Here is a 17,877-nt window from a genome sequence, read left to right as displayed (position 1 = left end):
GTACAGTATACGGGATTGCAAATTGAAGGATACAAAATATTAGTTGTTATAATGTGCCAAGTATGTACATTTGATGTCTAAGCCTACGCAGATTTGAAGTATTATGGTTTTAACATCTCAACATTTTGCAGAAGTGGAATCGCCGGGTCTAGGCCGAAATTCATCTTCATAACGTCGCAGAACACGGAAAGGAATATGAAGGCATCTACGAAATAGTTTATGGTGAACCCAATGGAACGATCCTTCGGGTTGTGGATGCTGATGAGGGATTGAATGATCAGCAAAACTCCAGCCGCCACCTGCATATAGAGGTTTATGTCTGTCAATACATTTATTTATTTTATATCTTAAAGGGTACATGGTTAGCCTTACATACTATTATGATAATGTAAATCGTTGGATATTTCTTAGTTCTAGGGTGTCTTTGCATGCTGTTCAAGGAGTCTGAGCGGCTGTGACGAGTACTCAATGCCGAAGCCCGAAATAATGACGTTCAGAACGGATATCACGAATATCACCACGAGGATAATATCGTTCAGGATGATCGCCGCCGTCTGATCTTTCTGCCGGTTAATGTTGAGACTGCCGATGGCCACAAACAGAATTCCAACCAATAGCTGTCAAAATGGATATTGAGACTGTTAAAATCAAGCAAATGAATCCACGGATATGTACGCGGCCCCCTCTAATTCACATTATTCAGAAGGTCGCCTTGTGGCGGGGGCAGACGACTATCAAATGCCGAGATAAAGAGATTTAGCATCGTTGTGAAAAACGCAAAGGCAGTGCGAACGTGATTGATTACATTGGCCGATTGGTGAAACTCTGGCTGGTGGAGTCGGCAGTCGCGCAACAAACTCAGCGACAGGCTCAGCACACCCGACAGTATCTGAGGACATGTGAAGAACGAGGCCGTTACTACCCCATGCCAAACAGGACAAGCACAACTCACCTGCATCACGATCGACAGACTGATGAGGATGAGCATCAGCTTGTAAAACTGATGCTGCTCCCCCACCTGCAGGATGTACTTCAACTGGGAGGCATTGGCCGTGAGCAGAGCTATATCCAGCATGCCCTGGGCGATCGTCTTCTTTGTCGCATACCGATTGGCATCCATGGCTTTCATCTGCAATAGTGGAAAATTTACTATAAGTAGATCTATGATGATAAATTACTAAATGTGGGAACATGGAGGATAGATACATTGTCGAAGAACGATACCATTTTGTCGGACCAAGTGCTGAGTGTCGACTGATTCTGGCAGATCGATGCAATAGTTAGACGTTATCTGTGCCATTTCTGGCGAGTCTTGTGCGCTGATAACAGACAACATCAAATACTCAAACTAATTAACCAAAAGGGGTACAACATTGGGAGCAAGGATGACTTTTCTTGGAACTCAAAATACACACAAAGTTAGTTTACCTGCCAGGCATTTAGAATGGGTTTCTGCAATGGAAAAATGTGTACACTATACTACAAATAAGGATAACATCTATCATTGGTGTTTAAATTAGAAAATCAATATGAAAACAAACAGCAGACGGAAGTTGGAAACATTTTTCGCACAGTTTGTCAGTCAGACAGTTTAGAGTTTAAGGTGCATGAGGCCAACGAGTCGCGCACATATAATACTTAATTGCAGCACGAATGGAAACAGTCGGAACAAAGACAACAACTACAGCAACAGCAGAATGGAATGACAATTACTGGGTAGGAAAAAGAGAAGTGGTGTTAGTGTGGCGGTGGCTCACACAAATGAATACATTATTTATGAACAGGAATATGTGGAAGATCAAGGCCAGTGCATGTTCTATGCGTAAGTGTGTAAAATATTTGTAGACTTACCTCGTTAACCCGCTCATCCCCAGCCACAATCTGAGCCATTCTGTTTTGTACTTGATTTCGCTTTCAATTTGCTTTTGGATGCTCTTCGGTCACACAACGTTGCACTTTCGAGTCGCTTGCAACCAAATACAAATCCACAAAAAAGCTCAAAAAATATCAAATTCAAGCTGTTCGGGCGGGTTTCATTGTCTTCTCTAATTGGCAAAAACAATTGTGGAAACCTGAAGCGTCGTTGTCGTGGCGACGGCTGGCGACACAACCAAACGATTAAACAACTGAAAGCCAACTGAAATGATTCCCAGCTAAGAGCGAAGCCACTGTGAGCGGTGGAGAGAGCGTTTCCGCCTCGACGTGGCCTGGAGACTAATTGCAGGAGCTCAGCGCGGGAAAATGTTTTTTTTATTGATTTATTTTATAGTGAGTCGTTATCCAGACATCTGTCGATCCAATCGGTAATGGTTTTCTTGCTTTTCTTTTTATAAATTTTAGTACTTTATTTTCTAGGCTGAGAAGCAGTTTCAATAAATAGCATTTTAAATACTTTGCGCCCTGTTATGCGTAAGACATACATACACACACAAAAATGGTTTGCTTCGAATCTCCGGGGGGAGTACGGGGGTACGAGTAACGTTTACTTGATGTTAGCTGGCGCATGGGTTTGATATAGATTTTAATAAGCCTTTCACACACAGCGTTTAAGTTAATAAACACACTAAAAAGTCTTTCTATGCACGGCCCGATGGCCCTCTTCCTCGTATTCCCGCTTCGATATCCACATTTTCTTGAAGGTATCCAGCGATGCCAGAATCGAGCCGCCCATCCATGTGGAGTACAGTCGCTCCTGCGGGGCGGCAATCTAAAGAAAGGAAAGAGTCAATACCGGTAAATTTGGGTGTAAATGTTGCTTAGTTACCCTGATCTTCAGATCCTTGGCTGAATGCTTTCTCAGTTCGGACAGAAGACGATCGCCGAAACCCTTGAACAGAGTTGAACCACCCGAGAGCACAATGTTCTGGTAGAGCATTTTCCTGAGATCCATATCCGACTTTTCAATGGAGTACATCAGAACGTCGTGTATGCCCTCGCACTCTTCGCCCAGCAGGTCCGGACGGAAGAGCACCTCTGGCGCGCGGAAGCGTGCCGGTCCGATCTCAAAGGTCTTGCCGTCGGGCAGTTTGTAGGCAAACTTTTCCGTCTCGACAGTTTCCTCCTTCTGCGGATTGGTGGCCAAGTAGCAAACCTTCTCCTTGATCGATCGCACAATCTCAAACTCGGCGGTCGATCGGAAGTTGAAGCCCTCCCGGCGGATGAGTGTCTTCAGGTACCGCGTCACATCGCGACCGGCAATGTCCACACGCATAATACTGTGAGGCATGGCAAATCCCTCATATATAGGAACCGCATGCGTCACACCGTCACCAGAGTCCAGCACCACTCCTGTAACCCTTCCAGTGGCATACAGACTGAGGACCGCCTGCATTGACACGAACAGCGCAGGTGCATTGATGCTCTCAAAGAAGAACTCGGCAGTCTTTTCCCGATTGCGGCGTGGATTCAGTGGAGCCTCTGTGAGCAGTACCGGATGGTCTTCCGTGAAGGTGGCTAGTTGTTCCTAAACGTGAATGGATTAGCTTTGGGTGCAAAGCGACAGACTCTAATGGGTGCTTACTTTGCTATAAATGTAACTCCATATTCGCTCCATATCGTTCCAGTCCGTCACAATGCCGTGCTCCATGGGATACCGTATGCTCAGCAGACCTCGGTGCTCCTCCGCCTTGGGACCAACAAATATGTCGCCCTCCAGGGCACCAGCCATTACCCGAATATGCTTGGGCCTGCCAATGCTACAGAAGACACAGACAATCAATAAGGTTTTCGCTATTTATCGTTCAGACTCTTTGTACTTACTAATTGGGAAACCTGCATTTTGGAATGTGCTCACCAGCAAAGCCGGCTTTGATGACACCGGAGCCCTGAAAACATAAATATGTTTATTAAATTTAGTCAGTTCTGAGATCAAACGTTTACAGTCATCTACAAATTTTAAGTTTTTTTCTTTATTTATTTTCGAAATCGCCATGTCTTTGCGAGTGCCCGAAGTGGACATGTGGAATGTGTCGCAAAGTTGCCAGAAAACACGCGAATCTCTGTTAGGACTCGTTATCAAAACACCCAAGTTGTCGTTTGTTAACTATCAGGATCTATATAGGGTGGACACGTTCTACTTGGAGTGCCAGAAGTACAGGGACCAGTACCGCGATCCCTATGAAAAATTGCTGCGACCAAAGGGCTTCACATGCGCGGGACGACGCGCTGTCAAGACTGATTTGTTGGACACGCCAATCTCCTGGCATCAGGAGAGTAAGCCACTGTTGTATCCCATTGAATATGGCACAAAAATGTCTTTGGGCAAGGGTTACCAAATGGTGGGACGCAACAGCAAATACAACGCCACGTCCTTCGTGCGATGAAGCAGCCGACACATACACACAAACTGCAGTGTGAAAAGACGCAGGCAATTGGTGGAGTCAAAGGATTATGTCGAAGATGTAATCAAAATTGTAACTGTTTAAATATAGCCAAATTAAGTGTTTGCACAAATATGCATGTTCCTGCATTAGTCATGGTTGCCACCACCTGAATACGGCTTGAAAAAGCTTACTGACAAAGGGACGGGCAGTAGGTGATGTCACTGTTCGTTTCTAAATCTTGAAGGGAAACTTGAAGTACGGCACAGTAGGTTCTACGATCTATGTGCTACTTTCTACTTACGTTATCTATGACGACGGGCTGGTTTACTACGACATCATAAGGCTCCATTTTGTGCGTTTATACAAATTTGCAAATTTTCTAATAAATAGTTAGTTGCAGATATTTGTGGTCGAACGATAGGTGGGCTATCGTTATCGAACAAACGTACCTAGCAGATATTTTTAAGAGTATTTGTCACGGTTTCATATCACTAGAATATATTGTCAACGAGATGATTAAGTGCTCACAAATTCGAGATTTTATGAGAATAAGTCATTAATTAATTTAAAGCTAATAAAATCAATTATATGCCATGTAAACAACCAAAACTAATATAGATCCATTTTAATTCGCTGTGACTGTTAGATATTTGACACTCCCAGTGACCCATTCGCTGTAACGATACTTTTCTCCCATCTCTGGTACTATTGTTGTTTTCATATTTTTAATGAAATGTCTGCGTCAAATTTGGATAAAAAACCCGATGTTAAGCCGCCTCCTGGCCTGAAGGCCATCATAGATCACCTTTTCCAGGTGTATCCCGACCAGCCGAACCCGCTGCAGGTGACGACGCTGCTGAAGTACTGGCTGGGAGGCCAGGATCCGCTGGACTACATTAGTATGTACAACAACAAAGGAGATGCCGAGAAGAATGTCCCTCCGCACTGGCACTACATCAGCTTTGGCCTCAGCGACCTGCACGGCGACGAGCGTGTCCATCTGCGGGAGGAGGAGTCGCATCGGTCTGGCATGGGATTCGAGCTGACGTTCCGGCTGGCAAAGACCGAGGCTGAGTTGCAGCAGGAACACGATTGCCCGGAGAAGCCCCTTCGGCCACCCACATGGCCAGCCAATCTGCTGCAGGCCATTGGCCGCTACTGTTTCCAGACTGGCAACGGCTTGTGCTTCGGCGACAATATTCCCTGGCGCAAGAGCCTGGATGGCAGCGAAAACTCCATGCTGCAGAGTCTGCTGGTTGCACAGGATCCTCAGCTGGGCTGCATCGAGACACCGTTTGGTACCGTTGACTTTTGCCAGATTGTTGGCGTCTTTGAGCATGAGCTGGAGCAAGCTTCGCGCTGGAACGGACGCGGAGTCTTGAACTTTCTGCGCGAGGATATCCAGACTGGAGGCGAGTGGCTGGTCACCAACATGGAGCGAACGATGAGTGTGTTCGAGCTGTTTCCCGATACGCTGATCAATCTGCAGGACGACCTCGAGAAGCAGGGCTCCGACTTGGCGGGCGTTAATGCAGATTTCACTTTTAAGGAAATGAAGCCGACGGTCGCCATCAAGCAGGAGGTTGATTTCCAATCCCTGAGCGAACGGTGTGCCACCGAGGAGAACAATCGGCCGTTGACGGAGTCGCAAATGAAGCGGGAGGAACCGAGCTTTCCCCAATCGATGTCCCTCAGCAGCAATTCCCTGCACAAGTCCTGTCCGCTTGATTTTCAGCCGCAGGCACCGGACTGCATTTCACTAGATGGCATCGAAATAACCTTGGCCCCAACTGTGGCCAAGTACTTGCTGCTGGCCATCAAGGACCGCATACGACACGGCCGGCACTTCACCTTCAAGGCGCAGCATCTGGCCCTGACTCTGGTGGCGGAGACGGTGACCGGATCCGCTGTCAACGTCCAAGAGCCATACGGCGTCTTGGGCTACTGGATTCAGGTGCTTATACCAAATGATCTCGTGCCGCGCATGATGGAGGACTTCCGCAATGCAAATCTGGACGAGAACACCGAACTGACCCAACGCCTGCAGTTTGACTGGCCCGACAAAAATCTGAGGCTGATACTGGACCAGCCAGAGGCCACGCTGCCCATCACCACAGCCACAGCTTCAGTCACCGCCATGTCCCTTGATGCCGTGCCACCGAGCATGTGAAACCGTCGAGCTATGAGTAGTTAGTATTATTATCATAAATTAATTGAAAAGAATCTTAACCTTCTTCCACTAACACTTAAGTTTCATATTTGTACATTTTGTGTCTTAAACAAGCGGCCTTTGCTCCCAGCCGGGTGTCCAGTCAAAATATATTCATAAACTCGCAACCAAAGCCACTGTCGGACGGGCGGCAGCGTCGGCGCCGGCGCCAGGAGGCAGCAGAACAGAACAATTCGCCGGATGAGTCAGTTGGGGTCAACTTGTTGAGCGCCTGTGAAGTGGCATCGGACGCCGGGTTTTCTCTTTGACGGCAACGGATATGCTCACTTTAGAGTTGTCGAAGTCAACGTCACCTACCCAATTGATGGCACTGCGCAGTGGCCTCTGTAGTCCACCCAAGATGCTTCAGTTTCTAATTCCCGGAATTGATCAATTAGAGGCCGTTTTCGATTTCATTGCGTCCGAAATTGAATAGACACCGGTCCCGGTCGATCATGTGATTTGTTTTTTGTCTGCCAGTGGAGATGGCTTCTGAGCCAGCCCAAAACTATACAATTGACACCCAGAACTGTTGTGAGCTCGAAACTGGACAACTGCTGACTGCTTTTAGCGCCTCGTTTGTTTTTGTGTCCATCTTCGTCGCTGCGTTGCCTAGGTGAAATTTTGTTTACCCCAGAGAACGGCGAAGTGTCGGCACGTTTATTTGCAACTAGCTCGTGGAAAATAATTCAATTTTTTCTTCATTCCGCTGGCGACAACGCAAGCGGTCGGTTGTGTGTTCGCTCGATTGGTCTCGCCTCCGTCTCCGTCGCTGTCTTTGTCTCTGTCTCGACACGACACCACTTCGGCCAGTGGCAGGCGGTTTGAGTGCGCGATTCCCTTAGTGTCTTTGCCGGAATCTTCAATCGGATCTTACGGTAGCAGCAAATCCGAGCTTACATGTACGTAGTGACGCCTTCGCAGCGCTTTCTCGTCCTGTCGCTCGCCTTGCCTGCCAGTTGCATAATGGCAAAAGTGACGTGACCTTCGTTTTCGGTTGTGACCTCCCCCCTTTAGCCGGCCTGCCGCCGGTGCGTCACTTATTCAGGCAGACACACGTGCACGATAGTACACGAATTTCTTTGATAGTCGACGAGCACACAAATGTGGTTTTCTCTTTATTCTGTCGAGCAGTTCACGTTACATTGAATTTTCGCTTTTTGGCGGAATATTCTTCTTTTTTTTGGCCCCAACGTGGGAGACGTTCGAATGTAAAGCGAACCGTAAACTTGTACTTGTGCTCGCCGTGCACTACGCAAGGGCATGCATATATGCATTTTTACATACTATATACATCTATGTATGTACATGTGTATATTTATATCTTTTGGAATGCGACAAATTCAGTAATTCTGTTATCGCATGTAATGCAATCTAAAATTGTATTCATGACGTCCAGATATAAGGCGGGAGCGTGCAAAAGACATTGTCAAATGAAGATTATATGCACTCGATAAATAAAATTAGAAATAAAATTAATTTGAAGATTCTGATATGTAAGAAAACTATCTGAAGTCAGACTTGGTTCTTTTTCATTCAAAAATAATTTGAGCTTCCCCTTTCTCAGTGTTCTTTGATAGCTTTCCATTTCCTTTCTCTAGCTCTGTTTAGCTCATTCTCCCCACTTTCTTTGTCTGTCTCATTTCCATGCAGTAGTTGGTTTCTGGACCTGTTGTAATTCCATGTGCGGGAGTGGCAAACACAGATAATGGTGTCCAAATATTTGGCTAGCCAATTTCCTCAGTCTGTGATAATTTTCATGTAAATGGGGGCGGCACTGGGAGCGATAGCATTTCGGCATATGTCTGTCAACAGCATATTTGAGTGCAATGCAATGACTGATTAAGATGCACCCAACATACACTTATCCCCACACTTGAACATATTTGCAGTCAGTACTCTCCGAAAGCAGGAAGAGACCACCAGCAGCCATGGCAGAGAACGAGCCGCTGAACGAGACACAGAAGCAGTTGAATGGTCGCATCCTGCCCAGCAATGGACACATATCGCCGGCGGTTAGCAATGGCCAGGTGCACCACGCCAATGGCAAGAGCCAGGCGAATGGGAACGGCACCTCCAATGGCACACACATCGAGGCGCCCTGCTGTCGAGACATACATGGCAAGGAGCCACCGGATGGCGGTGCCCGGGCCTGGCTCGTCATGGTCAGCGCCTTCCTGTGCAACGGCATCATCTTCGGTTTCATCAACACCTACGGAGTGCTGCACTCGCTCTTAAGCGATCGACTGACAGCATTGGGCGACCCGGAGGCCTCCAGTAAAGCGGGTGAGTCTCAGTCTCAATACGGGGGTTGGACCTAGCAATTTGCGAGCGTAATCCCTTCACTCAACGGACAGACGGGCCAGCGGCAAATTAATTCTGAATTTGTGACAAATTTCTGGCGTTGATTGTAATTATGCAGAAGGAGAGGAGGAGTCGCAAATGAGATTAGATGGGAACTGGACAGTTGTTTTTCAAGCCACTATCTGCCGCACATATTGTATGAACATTATACACACATAAGTACATATATAATGTGCAATATAATTTCTATGGCTTTGATAGCACCCTGAGGGGGTCTTAGCTTTTGATTCGTATTATTCGAGAAACCAACAAAAATTGATTTACGTATATTTTGCTTCGTCACAAGGCAAAGATTTGATTAATTTTGTGAATAATCTTTTAATGGTCATTTTTGGAGCAGCAGCTCTGGCCACAGAACTTGTGTTAGATGGGGAAATGAAGCTATGGACTGTATAGGATTATATTTGTTGCTATTCTAGATGGGAAATTGATTGCCTTAAATATTTAAACGGGGAAAATAAGTGTCTTCCAATGTTCTTGCAGGCTTGCAGATTTCTGGCAGCTATTATTACATTTATCACTTCCAAATTTAACGGACATTTCGATTGCTCTTCAAACGCACATCGTGGCAGCAGCTGCTGTTGTTGTTATTGTTGCTTCTGTTGCCTTTGTTGCTGTTTTTGCTGGGTTCAATAAAACATTGTAGTACGTAGTAGGAATGACGATATAGGAATCCAACGTGGCGACATCAAGTGAATTAAATTGCTAAAAGTTGATTGGATCACAAAGCATTATTCAACACACCCGGCGCAGCCCCGGCCCAGGCCCAGGGCGACGTCAAGTGTGTTGGAGTCGGCTAGAGTTGAGTTGCCGCGAACTAAAGGGAATAATTTTGCGTGACCATCAGGCCTAGGGCCTAAAGCGTCAGTGCGCATGTTTGGATTGGCGGAATGTCGAGCAGAGTTCAAATCGGTTATGAGTGTTTGTCAAGGTTTAGCGGGCGGCCTGCATTACGCACACGCAGCGTGGAGCGCATTGGGGGCACGGACGTTGCCGAGCGCCGCTTTTGAAGAGGCGTAGCGCCAGATGCCCGCTGCCCGCTGCCCGCTGCCCGGTTCTGGGAAGAAGACAAAAGCCGCAAACAAAGACGCCAAACGGCATGCAGCCAAGAGTGGCAAAACAGAGTGCACCCGCCACTGACCCAGTTACTTGGTCGACTGGCGCTGCCAGTGCTGCCAGTGCTGCCGCTGCCGCTGCCACTACCCATCGAAGCCCAGCAAGTGCCACTGCTTGACAGCGATCCTCCGGCATAGGGCCGGAGCTACAGCAGAGTCAGCGGCTGACTGGCTTTAGTTCCGCAATATGATTAAAACTTGACGTAATCCGAACCTGAGCTCAGCTCTCCGCTGCTCTGCTAGGAGGTGTTTTGTGTGTGCCATATTTTTGCGACTTTTGTCTCGGTCCACTACGTGCAATGCCTCAGTTTCAATTTGTCAATTATACACTTCTATGGGCACACTACAGAAACACTTAATGTCGGGTGCGGCTCAATAAACTGTATCGGAAAACTCTTCCCAAAGGTCAGGATCAATTAGATATAAATCTATGGCCGGAGCCGTTGCAATTCTGTTGCACATTGCGTCAGATTGGGTTGCTAGCTATAGAAGATGAGACATCCTAAAAATACTCAAATGTATTTTGGGTTATTCCTCCCCTCAGACAATCGCTAGACGCCGGCAACCGCCACAGATCTCATGTAATCTGTCTTCCGCCTCGGTTGCTTTTTTTTTAGAATTTTTTGGCTGCTGTTCAAGAAAGCATTTGTTGGGCTATTATCTAATAATTCTCTACGCAGCTTGCTCTCTTTCGCCCACTCTCTCCCACTTTCGCTGGCTCTCAGGCACAATGCCATTGACTAGTTGGCAGCGAGGAGAGAGGAGCTCAGGGTGGCATGCAACAGAACAGCGGCAGCCAGCGCCATAGCCTAGCCATCGGTGTGTGGCATTGACATTGACAGTTGCCTTTGTCGAGATACGAGTAGCTGCTGCTTGACTGGGAGAGTGGCAGATTGTACGCAGTTACAGTGAGGACTTGGTTTGATGCACACTTTTGAGAGATTAAAATGGATTCACTTAGTAAAAGCTGAGAGAGAAATACATTTTTTGAGGTGTTTATTTATAAAAATATTTTCACTCAAGCAAAATATTTGTCTTTAAATAAATCCCTCTAACGAGTGCGCACTGTAAGAATTGTTATATTCATGTGGAAGCGAGTCGTTGCTGTTTTCTCTTGTATTGGTGCCATATCGAATGCTCAATAAATATTTAGAAATCCTCTTAAAGTGGGTGAAATTCAATTATAGAATCTGCTCTCTAAGACACTGCAATTTTTTGGGTATACTGAACTATCTAGAGAATTTGTATTTGATGTGCCAAACAATTAACGCCGCAACTTAATGATTATTTTATATTCCAAGTCGACCCGAACATACAGATAAGCTTTACGCTTAGTACTACGCATGTGGCAAGTGGATTTTTAGTCAATTTTTAAACATTGCGTCCAACAATTGAACTCAGAAATTGAGCTAGTGATACGAAATTTCCTTGAACTTCAACATGAAGTTATCTACATACATTTTGTGCCTCCTTCAAATACCTTTTGTATGTGGTACCACAAGTTTTGTGCAGTGAGTTTGTATGCATTGCCCATCGTGGTGGACTTTGGGACAGCGCCACTCGTTCGGCTGCTGTTGACAATTGCTCATCAGCGTAGTGTGGGGCTTCAGTCAGTTGTGATGGATTATCTCAGCATTAGATCGGCTGCGGATGAAGTGAACAAAGAATTAACCTGATTCTGTCAATCGAATATCAATTTGAGCGGCCAAAGTGGAACAAACGAAAGTGTTTACGCGAAGCCAACAATTACTTACTAGTCGATGTCTCCCCATTTGTGCGCGCCGAGTTCAACGGAAAATTATTAAAGAGCTGGCACAAAATTTAAATCTAACCCGCAATTGCCACCAACTATGGCCCGATCGAGTTACCAGCAATCATCCATCTGGAAGTGGCAAGCAAATGCCTGGAATCGTAGCCGACTGCCAGACATGTCGTAGCCTGGCTCGTTTCACAATTAACCGCACTTGCGTGAGATTCGATTTGTCAAATGAAAGTGGGATCGGGGTCTTAGCCAAAGCGACAGTTGGTCAACAGATCAGATGGAAATGGTTTATATACATCCGGGAAATTATTAGCTAGCAAGTCCCCTAATTATTTGAATTCCTTCTTACAGCACTCGTTGGCTCCCTGGCCATTGGCACCACATTCCTCTTCTCAACAGTCGCCGGCTGTCTGACGGACAAGATCGGCCTGCGGCTGACCACCTTCGCGGGCGGAGTTCTCTCGGCGGGTGGCCTGCTGCTGTCCTCGTTCTTCACGGAGAACATCAGCGCCCTGTACTTCAGCTATGGGATCATGTTTGGTCTTGGTGCGGCCCTGGCCTACACACCCACTCTTGCCATTCTGGGACACTACTTCAAGCGGTACCTGGGCAAGGTGAGCGGCTTTGTGACAGCGGGCTCCAGCGTCTTTACTGTGATACTGCCACCCTGCCTGGACAGTATGCTGGGTGGCTATGGCCTCGAGGCAACACTGAGGGTGAGTGGCTAGGAACAGAGTTTTCTGAGAGGGTGAATTTTGAGCTTAAAACTCTCCACAGATTATGAGTCTCATGTCCGCGTTCATCATTGTGTGTTCCTTCGTGTACAAACCGCTGCATCCGCCGCCGGATCCGCCCAAAAAGAAACCCGGACGATCGCGCATCAATCTCTTCCTGCGCTCCATTGTCAATGTGGAGATCTGGAAGCGAAAGCGATTCGTTATTTGGGCTCTGTGCGTACCCCTAGCTCTGTTTGGGTACTTTGTGCCCTACGTCCACATGATGCAGTTCGTGAAGATAACGTTCCCGGGCGAGGATCTCAATCTGCCGGTCATGTGCATTGGCATCACTTCGGGCATTGGTCGCCTGATATTTGGCATCATTGCGGATATGCCCGGCGTGAATCGGATGTATCTGCAGCAGCTCTCGCTGGTGTCCATTGGCTTGGTCACGCTGCTGCTGCCACTGACCAACTCGTATGTGGTTCTCGTCTCCTTCACCCTCGTCATGGGCCTCTTCGATGGCTGCTTTATCTCCCTGCTGGGTCCCATTGCCTACGAGATATGTGGACCCTCGGGTGCCACACAGGCGATTGGCTTTCTGCTGGGACTGAGCTCCATTCCGCTCACCGTGGGACCACCAGTGGCTGGCATGATATTCGACAGCACGGGCTCGTACACGGTTCCTTTTGTATTGGCAGGACTGCCACCGTTGGTGGGCTCCTCGCTGCTGTTCCTCATCAGGTGCGTGAAGGATGACAACAATGCTGCAGCAGCTGCCAGTCCGCTGCGCGTTGCGGCACTGCCCAATGGCGACATTGAGATTGCCAGCAATGGTGAGCATAAATCCTAATTGCAGCAACAAAAATCAATGGTTATCCATGATATATTTTTAACAGGCAACAAATCGTGCGCTCCTCTCATGGGTGCGACCCCGAACGGAGTTAATGGCTCATCAGCGACGATCCACAGCAATGGACATGTGGAAAATGGAACTGGTTTGTACTCTGCTTCACTTTGCCCACCCAGCGACGACTTCGGTCAGCGCCGGCCTAGTATTACTGCTCGATCTGTCTCGGCCTCGGCTTGCGATCATTCCCGTAGCTCAATTTATACTAACACCCCTCTGCCCAGCTGCTCGCACACAGCCCTGCTTGGTCCTGGGTCCAGCATGTCCATGTCCATGCCATTGCGGGACGGGACTGATATCAAAAAGCGTCGCTATAACTATTCCGTCTACTAACATCATACCATTCCCCGCCATTTCATGCGTTTCAACTGGTTGTAGATATTCTCTCACTCGTTTTTGCTTACTCTGCACTATTCCTTAGGGATACTAGGTTTTTTGTGTATTCGAATAGCATGACTAAGACTAAGACACGGCACATTCGCACTCCCATTCCCATCCTGCTCTCCCATCCGCACCTTTAGTTCAGTTTTTTTTTGCTTTTCAATGCTTTCCAAGATCTTAAGCCTCATCGACCCAGAGCTGCTGTAAATAAATGCTATACGTAAATAACACCTTAGCCAACTCTCTTTGATTACGAACTCTAGAGAAGCCATCGCATGGAGCTTGCACTGCATTTTCACTTTCCACTAACTGACTGACAATTCCTGTGAATCTTTCAGAGAAACTCCACGTTTCCATCGGATCATCGGCGTCCTAGAGCGCGTCGCTGTCGTCCACTAACTCAAAATTCCACAAAACTCTTTCGAAAAACCAAGAACAACTTTTGAAAAGTTCTGCCATTTTACAGCTGCAGGCGCCTCTTTGGAGACAGTGCCTCAGCCAGCGCAAAAACAACGATGGTGTTCATTTTGTATACTATGACCTATACTATGTACACCCTTACACACACATCATATCGGTAGAGAGACTTGTGTACTATATGTACATACATGTGTACAGATTCTCGTATCCTTCATACGTGCATACAATATTTAGACTAAGGCAATTCGCAAAATCCAAATAAAACTAATCTATTAATTTTTAAATAAATGATACACAAAAAGATTTGTCTGGAATATCTTGGGGGGACTCTTAAAGGGGGACTGGACTCATCGATTGACAGGAGGAGATTTACCTTCTAGTTCCCTCCCCAACTGAGTGAAATTTTAAAATTCAGTTACTTTCTGGCTAGTACAAATGTTCTACATGTAGATGTAATCTACATGATTTCTACAGCGCATGTGAACGCAGCAGTGTGGCATCACCATACACGTTCCATTAACTGTTCACAGATGGCGGCACTGTGATTTGTACAGTTCATGTAAAAAACACGCCATAAACCACGTTCGACAAAAAAAACAGACAGCCAAGCAAAAACTGTAAAAAATTTAAAACAATTAAAAAAAATTGGCTTTGCAAGACGAATACAAATAATTCATAAGCAAATTGCTCTCAACTATTGCACATGGTTCTTTCTGGTTGCCTGGCAGCCTACCACACGGACACCAAGCCACTCACACCCTCCTGGGCAACCGCTTTATCGATACGTTTCCGGTTTTTGGGATAGCATTGGCAAACAGTTTCAGCGGACAGCAATACAAAACAGAATAAGCCCAGTCGGCACAGCGGAAGACACGGCTCAAGCAGGACAAACAGAAGAAACAGCAAAATGGTGAGTTTATACTTAGGCAAATCTTTGCATTTCGCGAACATGACATCAGGCAGCTAAATGCTGTTTAAGAGTTCAACGAAAATAGAAGCAACAGCAGCAAAGCAAGCAGTAAATTGATAGCTGCCCCACGAAAGAGCAGGCATACAACGCAGCTGAGACGCCAATCGTGCAGCACAGCAACGGCAAAGGAAACGCCAATGGCATATGTATTTAGCCAAATGGGTAGTAGAATAAGGCCAAAATATAAGAAAGCTCAAAAGTCAATGTCGAGCTCAGCTACCGGTTGGCTCAAAATGATTCTCAGCTGCGCTGAAAGCAAGCAGTCTGCAGCTGCGTTGGATAAGCAGTTCAGCAGCAGACTGACTGCTCGTGGCAAGCAGTTCAACAACAGACTCCCTGCTCGTGGCAAGCAGTTCAGCTAGCACAAAAATCGTCGTAATTGGTTATTTCTGTTAATTATTACTTTTCCAGCGTTTCTTGCTTAAATATTTACCTTATTTAGTAACTCAATGATTTCAAACTTTTTGCAATGTATTTTCTTTTCTTTATAACAGCCACCAAAAGGGAAAAAGGGGAAGAAGGGCAAGAAGATGCCGGGTGAGTAATTAAATAATTAAGTGATTAGTCACAAAACAACGCATTATTAGCGCTTTGTTGATCGACATCCAAGGCAACACTTGGAATATAATCTTTTAGCAACTAACATTAGTTCCTTTGGGTAAACCACAGTGCTCATCGATGGCGTGGACACTTCGGCGATGACACGCGACCAGCTGGAGGCATTTGCCGTGCGCCTCAAAGCGGAGATGGATCGCGAGCGGGAGGAGCGAAATTACTTTCAGCTGGAGAGGGACAAGATTCGCACCTTCTGGGAGATTACACGCCAGCAGCTGGGTGAGTTCGATTATCCGTAGATCTATTCAGTCGGAGAGCTATAAATTCCATAATCCTCGACCAGATGAGACGCGCTATGAGCTGCAGCAAAAGGACAAGGATATCGAGGCCACGCAGGACCTGTCGGACATCGACAAGAAGCATGTGATGCAGCAGATGAAGCATTTGCAGTTCGAGAATCACAACAAGCTGGGCGAGGTGCGGGCGGAGGCGATGACACAGCTCAAGCTGGCCCAAGAGCACCACGTCCTGCAGGAGACCGAGCTGCAGAAGGATAAGCGCCAGCTGCGTCGCATCCTGCGCGAACGCATGGAGGTTGGCGAGATGCAGCTGCGCCAGATGGAGACTCACTTCAACGAGAAGCTGCTGTGGGTACGCTTCTTGATCCAGCAATCCTTACTCTCACTCTCTCTCTCTCTCACTTGAATTTCAGGGAGCAGCGACTAACCTTCGAGCGGGAGCGCAAGGACAACGAGATGTTGCACGAAGAGAAGATGATGGAGCAAAAGTCCAAGCTGGATCTGTTCTACAGCACCCAGATGTTCGAGGTGGAGGAGCGCAAGAATCAGCAGATCAGGAACCTGCAGGACCATCACGACGGCGCCTTCAACGACATGAAGAACTACTACAACGACATCACACTCAACAATCTGGCCCTCATTGGCAGCATGAAGGAGCAGCTGGAGCAGCTGCGCAAACAGACCGAACGCAGCGACCGCATCGCCGCGGACACGGCACTGGAGAATAAGCGCCTCCGAGAGCCACTCGAGCAGGCCAACATCCAGTTAAACGAGTACCGCCGCAAGCTGGAGTTCTACGATCGGGACAAGCAGCAGCTGAGCCGCCTCAAGAGCCGCAACACTAAGCTGGAGAAGAAGGTGAAGGGACTGACCTGGGAGGCGGAGACCCTGATCCTGCGCAACGATTCGCTCGTCGCCCAGCGGGAGACACTCAAGGAGCGCTTCAACGACGTCATTGTGGAGCTACAGCAAAAGACCGGCCTGAAGAATGTCCTCCTGGAGCGCAAGATTGCGGCCCTGTTGCGCGAAGAAGAAAAGCGCAGCATCATCCTGCACGAGACCATTGCCACGTGTGCTCCCAATTTAGCCGACAAACTAACCGGCCTGGACGAGCGGGTGGGCAATATTGTGGACGAGAAGAACAAAATTATTATTGATCTACGCTACGAGGTGGCCAAGTCCCGCAAGGCCCACGACGATCTCCTCGAGACATACGAGTGTAAACTCAAGCAATTCGGTGTGCCATCCGACAATCTGGGCTTCACACCACTCCGTGATCGGGACGACAAACAGCTCTACATATGCGGTCCAGCGGGCATCGTTACGAAAAACAAGTAGATAGAGAAACAGGCACGACCCAAGTCCAAATTAAATTGCCAGTTTGAGGCAATATTAGTGTATAAGAATTATGTATATGTATGTATATGCTAATAAATCCGTATAAACCGTATAAATTGTCCTTGGCAATAAACATTTTTTGTATCCTCTGTAATCCCTTGTACATATTTACTTTGTGGAGTCAGAACGTTTCCTTTTGTGCTTTGCATGCATTCTTTTTTCCCCACAAATACAATATACCTACTCTTCGAGTATCGGGTACGAAGTAATTTTCTTTTATTTCTATAAATATTTTCTTTAATCAAATATTAATTTATTTTCATTTATATTTAGTTGTTCTCATTAACTGTTCAAACTCAATTCGCAAAGGAAGAGGGCTTTCAAAACTCCCTTAACAAAGCAACATGGTGTACCAAAAATTAAGCTGTCGACAACAGACAAATACGTCAAATATTCCAGTGGCGCCAGGTAAATTACACGGCGATTTTCATCCTACGGGAAATATTCTCCTGTGTC

General features: G+C 46.9%; 6 protein-coding genes across 15 annotated transcripts; 4 read left to right on the top strand and 2 right to left on the bottom strand.

The window, feature by feature from the left end:
* Positions 1-22: 22 nt before the first annotated feature.
* LOC117583583 (ninjurin-2) lies at positions 23-2,259 on the bottom strand. Of its 8 annotated transcripts, none has more exons than XM_034271966.1 (4): positions 1,852-2,259; positions 1,429-1,452; positions 953-1,129; positions 23-299 (listed from the first exon to the last, which is right to left on the bottom strand). In XM_034271966.1, exons 1-4 carry the CDS (start codon positions 1,888-1,890, stop codon positions 102-104), a joined length of 438 nt encoding a protein of 145 aa, XP_034127857.1. In that variant the 5' UTR covers positions 1,891-2,259; the 3' UTR covers positions 23-101. The 8 variants fall into 8 exon arrangements, with proteins under 8 accessions (XP_034127857.1, XP_034127862.1, XP_034127855.1 ...); XM_034271964.1 differs by lacking the exon at positions 23-299 and adding an exon at positions 321-617; XM_034271965.1 differs by lacking the exon at positions 23-299 and adding an exon at positions 476-889.
* Positions 2,260-2,329: 70 nt separating this feature from the next.
* Positions 2,330-4,671, bottom strand: LOC117583582 (actin-related protein 1). Its single transcript, XM_034271963.1, has 5 exons — positions 4,624-4,671; positions 3,760-3,824; positions 3,521-3,695; positions 2,765-3,463; positions 2,330-2,707 (listed from the first exon to the last, which is right to left on the bottom strand). The coding sequence occupies exons 1-5, from the start codon at positions 4,669-4,671 to the stop codon at positions 2,564-2,566; spliced, it is 1,131 nt and encodes a 376-aa protein (XP_034127854.1). The 3' UTR covers positions 2,330-2,563.
* LOC117583585 lies at positions 3,792-4,452 on the top strand. The gene has a single exon (XM_034271972.1). It carries the CDS (start codon positions 3,930-3,932, stop codon positions 4,320-4,322), a length of 393 nt encoding a protein of 130 aa, XP_034127863.1. The 5' UTR covers positions 3,792-3,929; the 3' UTR covers positions 4,323-4,452.
* Positions 4,672-5,027: 356 nt separating the features above from the next.
* On the top strand, positions 5,028-6,659 carry LOC117583580 (suppressor of fused homolog). Its single transcript, XM_034271961.1, has one exon. It carries the CDS (start codon positions 5,056-5,058, stop codon positions 6,490-6,492), a length of 1,437 nt encoding a protein of 478 aa, XP_034127852.1. The 5' UTR covers positions 5,028-5,055; the 3' UTR covers positions 6,493-6,659.
* A 506-nt stretch (positions 6,660-7,165) lies between these two features.
* Positions 7,166-14,204, top strand: LOC117583576 (monocarboxylate transporter 10). Of its 2 annotated transcripts, XM_034271956.1 has the most exons (6): positions 7,182-7,433; positions 8,424-8,817; positions 12,124-12,488; positions 12,550-13,324; positions 13,388-13,486; positions 14,118-14,204. In XM_034271956.1, the coding sequence occupies exons 2-6, from the start codon at positions 8,463-8,465 to the stop codon at positions 14,153-14,155; spliced, it is 1,632 nt and encodes a 543-aa protein (XP_034127847.1). In that variant the 5' UTR covers positions 7,182-7,433; positions 8,424-8,462; the 3' UTR covers positions 14,156-14,204. The 2 variants fall into 2 exon arrangements, with proteins under 2 accessions (XP_034127846.1, XP_034127847.1); XM_034271955.1 differs by lacking the exon at positions 14,118-14,204 and having other exon boundaries at positions 7,166-7,433; positions 13,388-14,081.
* A 646-nt stretch (positions 14,205-14,850) lies between these two features.
* Positions 14,851-17,473, top strand: LOC117583579 (dynein regulatory complex subunit 4). 2 transcript variants are annotated; one of them, XM_034271958.1, is made up of 5 exons: positions 14,851-15,109; positions 15,664-15,706; positions 15,839-16,003; positions 16,068-16,371; positions 16,437-17,473. In XM_034271958.1, exons 1-5 carry the CDS (start codon positions 15,107-15,109, stop codon positions 17,359-17,361), a joined length of 1,440 nt encoding a protein of 479 aa, XP_034127849.1. In that variant the 5' UTR covers positions 14,851-15,106; the 3' UTR covers positions 17,362-17,473. The 2 variants fall into 2 exon arrangements, with proteins under 2 accessions (XP_034127849.1, XP_034127850.1); XM_034271959.1 differs by having other exon boundaries at positions 16,068-16,375; positions 16,437-16,879.
* Positions 17,474-17,877: the final 404 nt, after the last annotated feature.

Source organism: Drosophila guanche, unplaced genomic scaffold, assembly GCF_900245975.1.
Source record: "Drosophila guanche unplaced genomic scaffold, DGUA_6, whole genome shotgun sequence".
Classification (NCBI taxonomy): domain Eukaryota; kingdom Metazoa; phylum Arthropoda; class Insecta; order Diptera; family Drosophilidae; genus Drosophila; species Drosophila guanche.
The sequence above is the reverse complement of the archived record's forward strand: the minus strand, read 5'-3'. Positions and strand labels throughout refer to the sequence as shown.

Coding starts and splice junctions, on each gene's coding strand:
- LOC117583585 (XM_034271972.1), top strand. CDS start 3,930: ATGTCTTTGCGAGTGCCCGAAGTGGACATGTGGAATGTGTCGCAAAGT.
- LOC117583583 (XM_034271964.1), bottom strand. CDS start 1,890: ATGGCTCAGATTGTGGCTGGGGATGAGCGGGTTAACGAG. Junction 1,453..1,851: donor GGGATGAGCGGGTTAACGAG/GTAAGTCTACAA, acceptor TTTCCATTGCAG/AAACCCATTCTAAATGCCTG. Junction 1,130..1,428: donor CCATTCTAAATGCCTGGCAG/GTAAACTAACTT, acceptor CCACTATTGCAG/ATGAAAGCCATGGATGCCAA.
- LOC117583582 (XM_034271963.1), bottom strand. CDS start 4,671: ATGGAGCCTTATGATGTCGTAGTAAACCAGCCCGTCGTCATAGATAAC. Junction 3,825..4,623: donor AGCCCGTCGTCATAGATAAC/GTAAGTAGAAAG, acceptor TTATGTTTTCAG/GGCTCCGGTGTCATCAAAGC. Junction 2,708..2,764: donor CCAAGGATCTGAAGATCAGG/GTAACTAAGCAA, acceptor TCCTTTCTTTAG/ATTGCCGCCCCGCAGGAGCG.
- LOC117583576 (XM_034271955.1), top strand. CDS start 8,463: ATGGCAGAGAACGAGCCGCTGAACGAGACACAGAAGCAGTTGAATGGT. Junction 8,818..12,123: donor GGAGGCCTCCAGTAAAGCGG/GTGAGTCTCAGT, acceptor TCCTTCTTACAG/CACTCGTTGGCTCCCTGGCC. Junction 13,325..13,387: donor CATTGAGATTGCCAGCAATG/GTGAGCATAAAT, acceptor TATTTTTAACAG/GCAACAAATCGTGCGCTCCT.
- LOC117583579 (XM_034271958.1), top strand. Junction 15,707..15,838: donor GAAGGGCAAGAAGATGCCGG/GTGAGTAATTAA, acceptor GGTAAACCACAG/TGCTCATCGATGGCGTGGAC. Junction 16,372..16,436: donor CACTTCAACGAGAAGCTGCT/GTGGGTACGCTT, acceptor CTTGAATTTCAG/GGAGCAGCGACTAACCTTCG.
- LOC117583580 (XM_034271961.1), top strand. CDS start 5,056: ATGTCTGCGTCAAATTTGGATAAAAAACCCGATGTTAAGCCGCCTCCT.